The sequence below is a fragment of the Pipistrellus kuhlii genome, unplaced genomic scaffold (assembly GCF_014108245.1).
Source record: "Pipistrellus kuhlii isolate mPipKuh1 unplaced genomic scaffold, mPipKuh1.p scaffold_m20_p_12, whole genome shotgun sequence".
Lineage (NCBI taxonomy): Eukaryota > Metazoa > Chordata > Mammalia > Chiroptera > Vespertilionidae > Pipistrellus > Pipistrellus kuhlii.
In genome coordinates, this window is record NW_023425427.1 from 5,184,137 (window position 1) to 5,199,616 (window position 15,480).

The following is a 15,480-nucleotide window of genomic DNA, read 5'->3' on the forward strand; positions in this document are numbered from 1 at the left end:
GCCATGCCTCCCGGGGCCCATGGGGGGCAGGCACAGCCCTGGGAGCCCTGGAGGCTTGGGCCTCCCCAGTCAGGCTAGTGCTCCCCACCATAATACCTGTGCCAAGGAAGACTTTGTTCGGGGCCCCCACAGCCCGGCAGGGGGCAGCACCTGCCAGAGCCTCCTGAGGGCTCCAGGCTGCTGGTCCTAGGGCCTGGGCCTGGGCCTGGTGGAGAGTGGGAAGGCAGGTCTGTGGGTGTGTCAGGGCCCGTATGGGGTTGTATATAAGGGAGGGGGCACCAGGAGGACACAGGAAGCATGAGGTCAGAGAACAGTCCAGAGAATTCTGAAGCCACCTTGCAGCTTCTTGGGGCAGATGCCAGAGAGGGAGAGGAGAAGGCGATAGTGACTGAGGGGCTGGGGAGGGGCCTCTGTAACCCAGGCTGCTTCCCCGGGGGTCTTGATAGGACTAGGATCAACTCAGAGTCCTACCCACGTCCCCCAGGGGGCTGGGAGAGATGAGGGGGTGGGGCTGAAGCCCTGACTGCCCTACTGGCTCCCCATGTTGTGCCTGTAACAGCTTCATCTGCTGCTGGAAGCAGAGGGAGGACCCCAGGTGTGTCTGGGTGACCTTGAGCAAGCCCCAAGCCCCGGCTGACGGTGGGGTGACTACTGGATCTCTCAGGGCCTCTGCAATGCTTAGCTGTGGGGAAGCAGCTTCCCTTCCAGGCTTTCTGAGGACAGGGACCCGTTTGGTAACAAGCCCCCCGTCATCAGAGGTATGCCAGACCAGGCTGAGTGACTTTTACTTCTCTTAAGCCTGTGCCTGTGGTCCTGGACCATCCCGCCGTATCCTGACTGCCTTTCTCTGTTCATTTTAACACCAGGAGAGCCACACCGGGACAGAGGGACAAGTCCCCCGCTATGGGGGGAGCCTGGCTGCTTATTTCCAGGATGATCTTGAACTTGTTTTCCTTGGCCCCAAACTTTCAGCTACTTCCTGTACAAGCAGGCGCAGAAATCCTAGGGCCCCAGCCCTTCCTCCTCCCCCTGGTGGAATTTCCAGACAAAGGGCCGTTCCCAGGGCGGAAGCAGGGCCAGCACTGTTCTGGCGCTCAAAAGGGGTTTAGGGGTGACATACGGCAGAAGCTACATGTAATGCTCATCACCTACACGACCTCAGAGTGCCAGCGACGGGCTGGGTGGGGCCTCCGGGAAAAGTCAGTAAGTTCAAAATCAGGGCTGTGGCCCAGGCCGCCCCTCCTTTAACACCTGCTGCGGCTCCCATGTAGGCTCCGGACTGGGCATAGAGGCTCTGAGTGTCAGTGCCAGAGGGTCGGCACTGACACCCAGGCCAACCCCATTTTACAAGAGGGGGAGCTGGAGCCGTGCATGGGAGGGGATTTGTTCAAAGGCATTTCTTCATTCATTCATTCATTCATTCATTCATTCATTCCGTGCCAGTGCCTGCACAGAGTCTGCGCATATAGCCTGCCTCTTGACCAACCTCCCAGGCTGCTGCTTGAAAGTCAGCTCTGTGGCCTGCCGTCTCCATACATGTCTTGCTGAGGACAGCGTAGAACCGGAGACGTGAAGTCCCTTGCCGCTGGTCCCACAGCTGCCCTTCTGGAAAAATAATGGGGGCTTTGCGCCCAGCTTCCTTCATTCACCTCATTCATCAAGTGTTTATTGAGGACTGCCCTATGCACGGGGGGATGCGGCTATGACAGGCCTAGCAAGGCCCCTGCCCTCATTAAAGTTTGCGGGAAGACAATTCGTGAACAACTGAATACACAGATAAGGTGGTTTCAGGAAGAGATAAGTTAGAGAAAATAAAACAGGGCAATGGGATAGGGGGCTGGGGCGGCGACACTTGAGATAAGGTGGCCAGGGAAGGCCTCAGAGGGTGTGAGATTTGAGCTGAGGCCTGAGTGGCAGGGAGGTGCTGACCAGATGAAGACCTGCGGTTAGTGCGTGAGACACAGGGAACAGCAAATGCAGAGGCCCTGAGGTGGAACTACCTCTGGCAAAATGAAGGATTGGCAGGGTCGGCTGAGTCTAGAACCATCTTCGCCAGCGGCCTGCTGGCAAGCTCTTTTAAGACATTGGATTCTTTGGCCTGATCCACCAAGATTTGGATTTGGTGATGCCGGGGAGTCTATTTCTGAACCCTCGAGTGTCGATCCTGGGCATCCAGCCTTCTCCTGCCCCTGCAGGCCTGCGCCATAGAGCCAGCCCCGCCTCTCCTCGCTGCAGAGTGAGGACCAGAGAGGGCTGTGGCTTATTCGAAGTCCTACAGCCAGGCCTCGAGCTCAGATCCTCTGCCTCCCAAGCCAGGGTTCCTTCCTGACCACTTTGCTTCTCCTCTTCAGGAGGGGCTGCCTCGATCTCACCCCCACGTGGATCTACTCTTCTCTTCCCCACAACCTCACTCTTCACACGCCCTGCACAGTCTGCTCCCCAGGGGCCACTCCATCCTCTGCTCCAGCCACACAGTTCTTTCTACCTGCTCTCTCAACTGGTTGTCCTGCTATCTCCCTCCTCCAAGAACACACTCCTCTGCGCTTTACCCATGCAACTCCGACTGGGCTGTCCAGCTCAAGGCCACTGTCTCTTCCTCCAGGAAGCCTTCCGGGACTTCTCCCTCTCCCGAATGACCTCTGTGTGGACCTCAGATCAGAGGAGCTTAGCCACTCTTCCCACATGCTGCTGCCACCTCTCGCAGTCAGTGTTGCTGGAGCCTGCTCTGGGCTGGCGTCTGTGCTGACCAGCTCTGGCTGTCCTGCTCTCAAGGAGCCCGCAGACCAGTGGGAAAAGAATTGGCCTGGATGGGGCAGGTGTTGACCAGCTTATACACAGGGCTCTGATTTGCTATGCTATTTGATCTTCCACAACCTTACAAAATATTAGTATCATCCTGCCTATTGTATAGTCGAGGAAACAGAGGCACAGGGAGGTGAAGTCACCAATCTGGGGTCACACAGCCACGGTGCTGGCTCCTGACGGTGCATCTTACACTCTCTCAGCTTCCTTCCTAGGAGCTGGCTGCTGGATCTGTTCCTCTGTCCTCCTCAGTGGGAACTGCAGGCATGGAGTAAGGCCCGTCCCCCTGGGACCCAGGCCAGCGACAGCCACGAAATGGTTCACAGATGACCAGGCGGGCCTGCCTGGGAAGGAAGGGGCTCTCTGACCTCCCACTGGGACCATATGTCACCCCTGCTGGTGGCTCAGGAGGCGTGGAGCTGCCTTCGCCCCTCCTCTGGAAGGGGAGGAAGAAGCCTGGAGACTTGGAGTCCCTGTCCCAGGCCCTGGTGGGAGGAGGGGGGCGGCGGGTCCACCTGGAGCTTGGCAGCGTTTCTGGGTCAGGGCAGGGAGAGGAAGTACACGGAGAGAGCAGCTCCAGGCCCGGCCATCTGGGCTGAAACGCCGGCTGCTAGTGTGGGGGTGCAGAGGGAGGGGCCAGGCTGGGGCCTGGAGACTGGATCCCGGCCTCCTCCAGCCACAGGATTGGAGTCCTCAGCTCTGGGGGTAGCTGGCCTGAAGGGGAAGCTCGGGGCACCTGTGGGCAGACGATGGGAGGTGTTCTGAGAGGGGTGGTCCAGGTCTCTGAGGGAGGAATGCGGGTCTTGGCAGCTCCGTTTGGGACGAATCCCCAGCTCCTGTGTGTGACCTCAGGCAGACCACCGCCTGTCCTGGCCTCAGTGCCCGTGCTCTGCACTGGGCGGGAGGGGAGGGCTGGAGAGTTGGTGCCGCTTCCCCAGCTTGCCAGGCATTAGGCAGGGTCCTCCTGGCACAGGGCCGTCTGAAGGGCCTCAGCTTCCCCAGTCCACTGTCTGCTCTGACCGTCTGGACTTTACGACAGGCGGCTGACCTCCACAAGGGAGATGTGTGTCCCCTTTTCTGGACAGAGGGAGATTTCTAGGTCCCGATGGAATCCATGGAGGCGGGCAGGGCAGAGATGTCACGTCTCTGAGGCCCAGAGATACCGAAGTCCCCAGTGACCCTGCCGAGTGGCCTTCTGCCCCTGTGAGAGCCCTGGCCTCTCCCAAGGCCCCACCCTCAGCCCAGGTTTTGAGTGACTTGAGTTAAAAATAATTTATTTTATTTCATTTTTTATTTCAGAGAGGAAGGGAGAGAAAGGGGGAGAGAGAGAGAAACATCAGTGATGAGAGAGAATCATTGATTGGCTGCCTCCTGCACACCCCACACCAGGGATCAAGGCTGCAACCCAGGCATGGGCCCTGATGGGGAATGGAACTAGGACCTCCTGGTTCATAGATTGACGCTCAGCCACTGAGCGGCCAGGCTGGGTGGCTTGATTTAAAAAACACTCACACGCCTGGAGGCCCTGTCTGTGTGTGTTGAAATGTCCACGCTTGACTGATTCCTCAGTTCCACCCCTGTTCGGGGGCACAGGGCCAGCCAGGCCCCAGCTGGATGCCATTAGACTCCTCAGTGGCTTTGGAGAGAAAGCCCCTAGGAGGTGGGGGTGGGGCCGCGGAGGCAGTGGACTCCGGGCTGGGCCTGGAGTGCTTGAGTGTGACCTCCCAGGGCTTGTCTGCGCCTCCTGCTCTGGGGAGTGAGGCCCGGTCCCAGCCTCCTCCGTCTGCCGAATGAAGGTCTGCTCCTGGTCCGGCCTCATTCCCGGATGAGGGGTGGACTCAGGAAGCTGTCATGGCCTGCCAGTTGGGCCCCCTCCCAGGGCCGAGGCCCATGACCTTAACCATGATTGATCCTGCAGCTTCTCCGCTCACACCCCTGCCCGGAGTTCCAGCTACTCCAAGGCTGAGCTCTGCCTGGGAGGCGGATGTATGCGGGACTGCCCGGCTGGGGACTTCCCGGTCACCACTGCTCACCTTGTCCCGACAGGAAACCTGACAGGTCTGAGTCCTCCCGACTCCCATTGTGTGGGGCCCGGTGTGGGCTCTAGTGTTTCCCCTGTTAGGACGTCGGTCCCTCTTCACCTCCTCCTCCTGGTCCTTGTCAAAGCTGTGTCTTTAAGGAGGGTTCCAGGCTGCTGCCCTTCCTCCATCTCTGCATTCAATCCTGTTTCAACCTTAAGACTTTTCTCTTTCCACCCTGCCTGGGTTCAAATCCCTCCCCTGCATTGGGTGCCCCTCCTGACCCAGCCCTGCCCGGGCCTATGGTTTACCTGGACATCCAGCCCTATTCCCAAGCCACCCACCACCTCCTTCCCAGCAGGGCGCAATTCTCCTCCAGACACCCGCATGCTGCTGCCGGTTCTCTGTCCAGAGGGAAATTTGTGTCCCTTCCTCTCTGATCTTCTCCTGGGTCCTCATTATTCAAACCGACTGATGGGGTGTGGAGGGCTGAGGGAGTGTCTCTTGTTGAGGCTCAGACTTCCTTAATAAGGGGATGTTTGAGCGGGGGACCTGAGTGACACAGAGGAGCTCCCCATGTGGGTGCAGAAGGGACAGTTAAATGGCAGCCATCTGACCAACAGGGTGAAGGCTGGAGGCGCGATGAGCGTGGGACCTTGGAGGCCAAGAGCAGAGAGATCAGGCTGGGTGGATGGGGGTGGGTACACCAGAGCTAGGTCCTTTTTGATGCTGTGGGAGCTCACTTTTGGAGGGTCAGGGAAGGTGGTCATTGGGGTCGGGTCAGATCTGATTTGGCCTGAATAATTCCAAGCCCCTCCCAGACCTACTGAATCGCGTCAAAAATACACATTTGTGATGAGCTGGGGTTTGCCGCTTGGTTGACTTTGCCGACCGCTGAGATAGGGGCTCAATCACAAGGAACAACAATAGCCTGTAATTATTGGAATCAAGAGTCTAGGTCGGTGGTTGACCACTGAGCTGGGGTGATTTGGAGGCTCGGGATTGTGAAGGTTGCGACCTTGACCCCCACACAAAGCAGTGCTTGAGGGAGATGAGCTGGGCCTTCATCAGGGCCCCCGCTGAAGGCAAGAGCACTGATGACTATATCAGTCCTGCCTTCCCCCTTACCCCCCCCCTCCCCTAATCTTCCACCTCTAATGGATCTGCTTCGTTGGGTTCTGTAGCAGAAGTAGTGGTATGGGGGTGGGGGGTGAGGAGCAGTCTCCGGTGCCCCTCCCCCAGTCTAGGCAGGCTCCGGAAGGGGGGCTGCTTCTGTTTAAAGGAGGAGGCCACAGGGGCAGCAGGAGGGGGTGGGTGGCTTGCTCCGCAGCAGGATTGATTCCAGATGCTCTGTTGGGCTTGCAGGGAGCAGCCTTTGTCTGCCTGCCTGCCTGCCTGCCCGCCCGGGGGTCCTGAGCCAGGAGGAGGGGCAAGGAGCCCGGGCCTCTCTCTCCCAGCTCCTGCCCCGCCCCCTTCCTGCTCAGCACTCCACCTGGGACCTACTTGGTACTCATCGGATGGACATGTCCAGCTTAAGCCGTTGGCAATGCACACACCATCCCAAGGCCTGAAGCTTCCTCTTCATTAGCTGACCCTCTTCCCTCCACAAGGCAGATAGGTTGGGGCCGGGAGGGGCCGGGGGAAGAGGGTCCACAGCTTCTCCCTGAAGGCAGGGAAACTGGGTCACAGAGAAGGACTTGAAAAACCCAAGTTGAAGGCGAGAGGCCGTAACAGACTTTTGGAGCCCAACTGTATTTACAGATGAATTCTTGAGTTCCTGGCTACTCCCCGCTCCCTTCATACACACAAACCTAAATCTGCTTGTTGTGGGGGGGCCCAGGCCAGGAGCACTTGTCCCCACCACTGTTCAGCCAGCTGGCAGGAAGGCTAGGCCCTGGCTGATGGGGGGATTCCATCTGGGACAGAAAGCAGTCCAGCTGAACCCCAGGCCCTGAGCACAGAAGACTGTTGCCCCTAAGAAGGAAGACCAAGCTAGACTTCCTGGGGCTCCTTCAGCCACTCAGCACTGTGGCCCTCGCAGTGGAGGGTCTTCATTCCCAGGTACAAGGGTGGGCAGGTGGCTGCGGAGACCCCCCCTCCCCCCCTCCTGAGTGCGGAAGCTTAGGCTTGGGGAGGAAGATGAAGACTCACACTTGGACGGAGGACTTGGGTCCAACTCTTCCCAGGAGCCTCTGCCCTTAGCAAAGATGCTCCTTGCAATGCCTGCTAGTGAGAATAAGCCAGAAGCAATGCTGAACTCCAAGGGGACTCCTGGGTGGCAAGCCCTGTGGTTTTCCATCTGCCCCAGGGATTGACCAGTGCGCTGGGGAGAGCAGCCAGGGGAGCTGGTAGCTTTGGATAACCCTGTGTGGGCTTGGAGGAGCTCTCTACCTTCCGCCCCTCCCCCCCTGGGTCCTGGGAAGGCGCCTGGCTTCCAGCTGTGATCCCAGCTTCTCCTGACCTGGGGGCCCTCCCCCTGACTGAGGTAGCAAGGAAGGGGGCTACCCTTGTGAGGTGCAAAACCCGGCCTGGATTCCTGCCCAGACTGCCCGGCCCCCTCTAGAGCCCCACCTTCTCAGCCAGCTGTTCTGGAGGAGGACTTCTAGAGCGGGTTAGGCACCCCCATGTGACTCTCCCACAAACACACCCCTAAGACGGTGTGCTTGGAGCCCTGGGCTAAGACCTCTTTGTTACTTTTCCCTGTGACTGAGGCAGGTCAAACCTTTCAATCAAGGCCTCGGTTTCCCTTCCTGTACTTGAGAGGGATAGGGCTCAGGCAGGTGATTGATTGTCTGAATAATTTAAAGGCTAAATGCAGCTGTGCAGGTTAGGGAGCGCTAGAGAGAGAGGCCACCCAGGGCCAGGACAGTCGAAGGCTAGAGGAGGTGGGCCCTGGGATGGACTTTGGCCAGAGAGAGGAAAGCCAGTGCTGGGAGTAGGGCAATGAGGAGTGAGAAGTAGGGGAGTGGGTGTGGGGGCTGGAGGGTGGTTCGGTGGGGGCCAGGTAGTTAGAACCTCTCATCCCAAGGGAAGTTGCTTGGACTTGTTGCTTTTGGACGCTGGGGAGTGAGAGGCATGGAGAAAGCTTTTCAGCAAAGCACCAGAGCTAGCTGGCATCCTCCCTTCTCCCAGCCTCAGTTTCCTGGCCCTGCAGTCCGGTGAGGGTTGCAAGGCCTGCAGTAAATGCCGGTGGGAGGAGACTCCACAGCATCCGGGGGTTTTATTTGGGGCCGGTCTAGATCCATGAGGGCAAATCCTACTGGATACATACACGTTATGTTTTCTCTACTCTTGGTGTGTTGGAAAGAGTTCCCATGATTTTAATTACATTAAGAAATGCATCCAACGGGATAGTTTTTAAAATGTAAAGACTGCGTGAAGGGAAGTCTTTTTAACCGGTGGAAGGGTGTCTTTGCGGGTGGCTAAGCAGCCTGGTGGGCTTGTGGCAGAATCGGGCCCCATGGCATCAGCCTGGCTGGGACCCTCACGGCAGGTAATGGGCACTGGAGGACAGTGCCCACCTGGCCGCCCCGTGCAGGGGCCCTGCCCAGCACCATCCACACCCTCCCGCGGAAAGGGGCACCCAGTGCATCCGTCCGGAGCTGGGTGACCCTCCTGGGACCTGCCTGGGGTCCCGGGCACTCCAGGCCGCCTCGCCGCGCCGACTCCAGGCCGGGATTTCCCCCGCACTGACTTTTCGGGCCGGTGCCAGCCGGGCCCCGGTCCCCGGCCCCCGCGGCGGGGCCGGCTGCTGCGGGGAGGGCGGGGGCGGGGGGGGGGGGAGGAGTTTGAGGGACTTTGTGGGGCAGCCCGGCCTGGCGGCGGCCGCAGCGGCGCGCGCGGGGGAAGCGCTGGGACGCCCGCCGGGCCGGCCGGAGCGGGCGATGGGGCCCCTGTGAGCGCGCCCAGGCCCGGCCCGGTGCCCGGCGGGCGGCAGCATGTCCGCGGGCGGCGGCGCCAGGAAGAGCACCGGGAGGCCCTCCTACTACTACCGGCTGCTGCGGCGGCCGCGGCTGCAGCGACAGAGGAGCCGCTCCCGCAGCCGGACCCGGCCCGCCAGGGGTAGGCGCGCCCGCACCCCCGACTCCCGGGCCCCGACCGCCGCTTCCCCACCTGCCGCCCTGGGATGGGGTGCCCGGGACCCTGGGGTTCCCTCCGCCGTCCCTGGGAGTTGCCAATTTCTGCATGTGTTTGATGCTCGTCCCCCCCAGCAGCTTCCTTCCTCGTCCTCCCTCCTCAGTGGGGAAACTGAGGCTCTGGGGTTCCCCCCCTTAGGCCATGGGCAGGGAACCGGAGGTGGCTCCGGGGTCCTCTTTCTTCCACCTCGGAGATCCCACCCCCTGCTCCAGTGTGCCTCAGTTTACCCCGCGGCTGGGCAATCAGAGTGAGGGGATCTGGGCTTTGCCTCACTTTGCAAATCACTGCCCTGGCCTCTCCGCTTAGCCCTCCGACCCCCCACATCCCCTCCTCGGGGACTATGCGCTCCGCCTCTTGGGTGGAGGGACAGGTGCTTGGACTTCGGGGACCCTGTCCTTGGTTTCAAAGGAGCCCAGGCTCGTAGGGTTTCTCTGGGTGGGCGCCACCTCCTTTGAAACGGGAGTTTCTCTGTTTCCAGCCCCGGAGGCTGGACAGACGGGAGGGAGGAGGGGGCGGTCTGAGCAGCCTTTTCTTTTTCCAGTAACAGGATCCTCAGCTGGAAACGGGTGTGATTCAGGGGGCTGCCTTCTGGGCCGGCTGAGGGGGAGGTGTACTTCCTTCCACCGCTGGAAGGGAAGAGGGGGGGGGTGGACCCCTGGAAGGAGGAGCTTTTAGAAGCTGCCTGGGAGGCCTGAGTCCTGGGCAGAGGCTCAGGCCCACTGAGGTGCCCGTGGCGGGAGGGAAGAGGTGGGTTGGTGGGTCGCACCCAGCAGGGACCTAGGCCGAGTTTGCACCATCAGGTTATCTTGGGGAAGGGCGAAGGCTGGCTCAGTGACTGTTGGGAGAGGTGTTAGAGCAAATCTAAGCGTGGAATCTGGCAGACCTGGGGTCAAACCCCCACCCCTCTAGGTGCCGGAGGAGGCGTTGGTGTGGCCTGGGCCCATGGTGTTTCCCCACGAACCTCCGTTTTCTGGTCACTTTGAGCGTAAGCAAAGCAGACAGGCAGTGAGTGTTCCTTTGCTTCCCTCCAGAAGGGTGAAGACTTTTCCCTCGGTCAGAGCTGAGCAACAATAATCCGGCTTCCTCAGGAAGTGGGTAGTTCCTGAAGTGGTGCTTCCCGGGTGCTTGGGAGGGTTCACGTGGAGGCTGGGAGGTGTGCTCAGGTGGGTGCTGGGAGCTCAGTCCACAAGGCTCTGCGATCCGTCCCCTACTCTTGCCTTTCTTAAAGCGGTCTCCGGCTAGCCTCTTCCCCCAGGTTTGGTCTGGGAGTCTGGGAATCTGGGTTCGAGCTCAGTGACTTTGGGCAAGTCACTTCCCTTTTCTGAGTCCGAGTTCACTGAACTGTGAAAGGGGGTCAGTCGTCTGTGGAGGAGTTCATGAGAAAAGGAGATCATGCTGTGAGACGTGGGAGTTGTACAAATGCCATGCCAGTCCTCCTGTACCCTCTGCCTCCTGCTCAGTATCCTGAATGACGTTTCCCTCCACTCTTTTTTTTCCTTTTTTTTTTTTTTTTTATTGATTTCAAAGAGGGAGGGAGAGGGAGAGGAAGAGGGAAAGAGATAGAAACATCAATGATGACAGAGAATCATTGATCGGCTGCCTCGTGCATGACCCTGACTGGGGGTTGAGCCTGTAACCCGGCCTGACTGGAATCAAATCATGATCTCCTGGTTCATAGGCCCATGCTCAACCACTGAGCCATACGGGCTGGACCCCCTCCATTCTTCACCTCAGCCTGGTTCCACCCCTGACCACAGAGACAGAGAGGACTGGAAGTCCCCCTTCTGCTCAGCTGACTGGGCTGCAGACCGTCAACATGTCTGGGTATCGCCTGAGCCTCAGCTGCCAAGCCTGACTGTGCAGGAGCCCCTGCATTGGGTCTCAGCCTTGAAAGAGCTCAAAGCCTGCAGGGAGCGGGGAGGAGATTGTTTCTGAACAGAAGTGCCAGCTGGGGAAATCAGGGAGACCTTCACAGAGGAGGTGACATTTGGGGTGGGTCTCCTGAGTTGGATAGGATTTCCCTTCGCAGAGGGAGTGGTTAAATTAGAGCCAGATTCAAACCCCAGCTCTGCCCAAAACTATCCTTTGGCCGGTTACCTCTCCGAGCCTCAGTGGCCTGGTCTGGCAGATGGGGGTGGTGACGGCAGGGTTGATGAGAAAGGAGGGCAAAGGCATGGGAGGTTGGAAGCCCATGCTGCCTGGGACTTAGGCCACAGTTGAGGCTGAACCATTGTTGTCCTTACCTTGGACAGAAGGAAAGCCTGTGCGAAAACAGGAAGGAGGAAAATGTCTTAGGTGTTGTAAACATTTGAGGAAAATGTCTTAGGTGTGGTAAACATTTCATCCCCGGGTGGAGGAGGGGATGGCTGGAACAGTACTTAGGGCTGTTAATGGGCTGTGAGTGATGGTGAGGCATGGCTGGGGGGCGAGAGCTTCCTGGCAGTGTCCTGGAAGTGAGAGGTGGGGGTTGGAAGGGGGTGGCTATAGAGCAGCCACTGACCTCCCTCCAGCACAGCCCCAGACCCCCCCGATCTGCCCCTGGGCCACCCTTCCTGAGGGCAGTGCTCCCACTCGGCTTTTAACTCCTCTTGGGGGAGGCCATCCCTTCTGGTCTCAGTCTCCCTCCCTGTCTGCTTAGGAGCTTGGTCCCCAGAGGAAGGGGTAGTACCCAGCACCCCAGCCCTGGTCAGGCCTTTGCTCCACACCCATTCTGGCCTCTGCCACTAGCAAGGAAGGACAATGACCGAGAACTTGGAGGGTGTGTGTGTGTGTTTGTTCAGAAACAGGAAAGTGCAGGGAAGAGTTGGCTGTTGGCTGTTAGTGTTGGCCCACAGCTGGCCTGGCTGGGAAATGGTTGTGGCAAGGTTACCACCTCTGAGGAAGCTCCCTGCCCACCACCCCCTCCTGCCCACCACCTCCCCCTATCCCTCTGGAGTGGTGGGAGGGGGCTCACTGCGGACTTGAGAGCAGGACTTTCTCCCTGGTGGGGCTCCACGTGAGGGACAGTGTTGGCAGCTCCCTGGTTTGATGAAGTGAGGTTCTTCCCTTCTCTGGGCCTCAATTTCCCCATCTGAAGAATGGGCAGAATAGACCTGTTGGCGATAGCCAGAGGCAGGGTGGAAACAGTGACCGTTGGACGGCGGGTCATCTGGCTGTTTCACTTAGTGCTTTGTGACACTAAGTCCTCTTGAAGGCTGGACATGGCCGATGGATTCCAGGGGGTCTTCTCCCCCAATAGGGTGTCACCGCCATTTGCCTTCCCACCAAGGTCAAGAAAAGCTTCGTCTGTCTAACCTATCTGTCCCCCAGGACTGTTGGGGGAAATGCAAGTTTTCCTCTCACTTTGGATAAAGTCTGGCCCATTCCTTCAGCCAAGCATACATACTGGGAGCGCCTACTAAGTGCTGGACTCCAGGCTGGGTACTGGGGGCACCTGGGGATAAATGGTTCATGCTCCCGGCCTTTGCCAAGTCCCAGTCTGTTGGGGAGGCTGCGGTGATGAGGTGTACTGGGGCACAGAGCATTTCTTAGGGCACAGAGAGCACAATGGTTAGTGGGAGATAGGGGCTCTATTCCCAGCTCAGCCACAAGCTTGTGTGACTCTGGGCCTCAGTTTCCCCATTTGTCAAGCAGGGCTAATAGGGAGAACTCTTGGAACGCCCACACCCACACTCACGGAGGGTTTGGCTTCTTCTCCTCATGTCTTCAGCTGTTTCCGGGGCTCCAGCCACATGCCCGGCCTGCCTGGGCGCTGGAGACGTGGTGGATGTTTTCTCCTGAGACAGCCAGTCCCCGCTCTGCACCCATCCGGACCTCCACGGCGTGGCCCTGTGCCCTGGCTGCTGCGGTCTCCTTTCCACCAAGGCCTGTTTCCTTTCAAGATCCGCTGGAGTCTGTCTGTGGAGGGGGCCTTAGGAGGGGGGTTCTCAGGAGCGCCCCGGCACTCTGAGGAATGCAGCCCTCACCGAGGCCTGCTGGCCCCCAGGAAGATGGTGGCACGGATGGGTGGCATGGAAGGGTGCTGGTTTGACATAGCTGTTTTCTAACTGGTGGCATGCTTAGGGAAGGACCTCCAGAGGGAAGGGCTGGGCTGGGACCTCTCCATGGGACCCTAGCTGCAGTGAGACCCACTGAGTGATCCCTGGGAAACAGCTCAGACCCTGTGGGCTGGGCAGGCCCTTAGGGTGAGGCCTGGCTTTCTGCCCCTCACTTGGATGTGCCCCTTTTTCTGACTTGTCTCTCCCTCTGTTCCTGCTGAGACACAATCCCTCCTTTGGGGCTTGACCCCAGCTTCTTCAGGCCCTCCTCACCCCTACACACCCTCCGAGGCTGGGTGGCTCACTACTCCCTGTTGTGGCAGGTAATGAAGGTAAAAATGGCTTCTCTTTGCTGAGGGCCTGCTCAGGGCCTGCCAGTGAGCTTAACTCTGAACTTAACTTGCCTTATCTCGTTGAACGCTCACACCAGCCCCGTGAGAGGGACACTGGTATTAACCTTATTTTGTAGGTGAGGAAACTCCATCCTGAGAGTGCCAGGCTTGCCAGCATCATGCAGCTCAGGGACAGCGAGCCCATCTCTGCCAGACTCCAGATCCTGGGTGTGTCAGTGCACCACCTCACCGTCCGGATGTTTCAGGGGTCAGGCCTCCGCTTGGATAAGGCCTCCACCTCCTCCTCCCGTCTGACCTGCACCAAGTGTTCTCGGCCATCATTTCCCCCCATCTTGGCCATAACTCGGGAGGGAGGCAGGAATGACCTCCTGGCATCAGAGTGGGGGTCAGCCCTCCTGGTGGCTCCTCTGCCTGCCTGGCTGACCCAGGCGATCCCCCAGGCCCCATCCCTCCCAGGACCCCCGCCCCTGTATCCTGTTCTCAGTCCTGCCTGCCCACCATCTGCGCTCCCAGGACAGGTCTCCGGCCGTATGGGCGCAGCCCTGATTCTCCATCAAGTCCGTTTGCGCTGATGGTTTCGTGTTTCCCGGTGTGAAACCCCCGGAGATGGGCAGCCAGCCCGAGACCCACAGGGGCTGGACTGAGCCCAGAGACCCCAGGTCATGTGCTGAACGCCTCCTGGCCTCTGTGTCTGTTTCCGGCCCTTCCTTATCACCTTTAAGAGTAAGGAAAGCCAGAGCTTCCTTTTACCTAGCCGAGCGTGTGCCAGGCCCCGTGCCAAGAGCTCCCCTTGTCTCCTGTCTCATTTTAACTTCCCAACCCTCTCAGAGGGTAGGGGTCCTTGTCATCACCCCCCTCTGCCGGGTGAGGACACTGTCAGGGTGGTCAGGTCGCTCGCTGTAGAGGCAAGATTCGAACCGAGGCCGGCGGGCTGCAGAGCGGACACGTGCAGACGCCGGTGCTGCTTTTCTTTGGTTCTTGTAGTTCAGGGAGGACGGGCCGGGCCCCGGTGTGCCTTCGATCTCGGGGGGTAGTGTTTAGAGTCCTGATTCTGGGTGCTCTGTCTCTGCCCCACGGCGTCTGTACTTACTGAAACGGGGTGGTACAGGGAGGGGCCGGGGCCTGCTTCGCTTGGCTGCTAACCGGGGAGGGATCATCCTGTGCCCTCTTGCCGCTCAGCTCAGCACTGGGAGCTACCTGTTCCCCTTGACATCTGGGGAAACCGAGGCCCACAGAGCAAAGCCATTTGCCCACGGTCATGTAAAGATGGTAGTGAGAGCCGAAACCGGTTTGGCTCAGTGGTAGAGCGTCGGTTTGCGGAGCGAAGGGTCCCGGGTTCGATTCCAGTCAGGGGCATGTACTTGGTTGCGGGCACATCCTCGATGAGGGGTGTGCAGGAGGCAGCTGGTCTGTTTCTCTCTCATCAACGTTTCTAGCTCTCTATCCCTCTCTCCTCCTCTCTGTAAAAAATCAATAAAATAGATTAAAAAAAAAAAAAAAAAAGATGGTAGTGAGAGACCCTTTCTGGAGTCCAGATGCCTTGATGTTGTTTGTTGCTTTTCCTAAGATTGGCCCAGCTAGGTAAACCGAGGCCGCCGGGCTCCTTGTTGGGTCTTCGGGAGAGGTGGAAGGGGGAGAGAGAGACTCCTGTGCAATTTGACACAGACGTGTGCATATCCTGGACCACATATGGGTTTCGCTTAGAAATGACCCAAAGTCTCTTGACTATTTTTAACAGAAAAAGGAACGCACGGCTATGATATTTCCCCTGCACCTTCCTGTCGAGGCCACTTGGTTAAATGTCAGGAAAGGGAGAGTATTTCCTGGTCGGGAACATTTCGAGCTTGCCGGGAGCCCAAGTTTTGTTTTCTGTGCGGTAGGTGTTTGGGGAGTCACCCCTCTGGTGCCCTCTCCGCCGTTCCCTGAGAGAAGGCTGGCTCTGGGCGGTGCCCTCGCCGGGAGTGGCAGGGTGGCTATTTTTAGCCACCCCGAGCCCGAAGAGGCTTTTCAGCGATTGTTCAATATTTAATTATCCATCTGAAATCGGCCCACGTGGCCTTGCGTTGGGAGCAGCTCTCTGTGTTGCAATTTCCTCTGATTGCATAAACGAGGAAGCCAGGGGAATCTCAATGG

General features: G+C 58.9%; 1 protein-coding gene across 5 annotated transcripts in view; it reads left to right on the forward strand.

The window, feature by feature from the left end:
* Positions 1 to 15,480, forward strand: part of LOC118716123 (DAB2 interacting protein) — a 174,968-nt gene that overhangs the window by 48,616 nt on the left and 110,872 nt on the right. For 2 of the 5 annotated variants that reach the window (XM_036432884.2, XM_036432885.2), the window contains exon 1: positions 8,643 to 8,882. The exons of 1 other annotated variant lie outside the window; for it this stretch is intronic. In XM_036432884.2, the coding sequence (XP_036288777.1) occupies positions 8,759 to 8,882 (124 nt within the window). In that variant the 5' untranslated portion in view covers positions 8,643 to 8,758. Of the gene's footprint in view, positions 1 to 8,642; positions 8,883 to 15,480 lie in introns of those variants that run through there. 2 more of the 5 variants (XM_036432881.2, XM_036432882.2) reach the window with 1 other exon arrangement.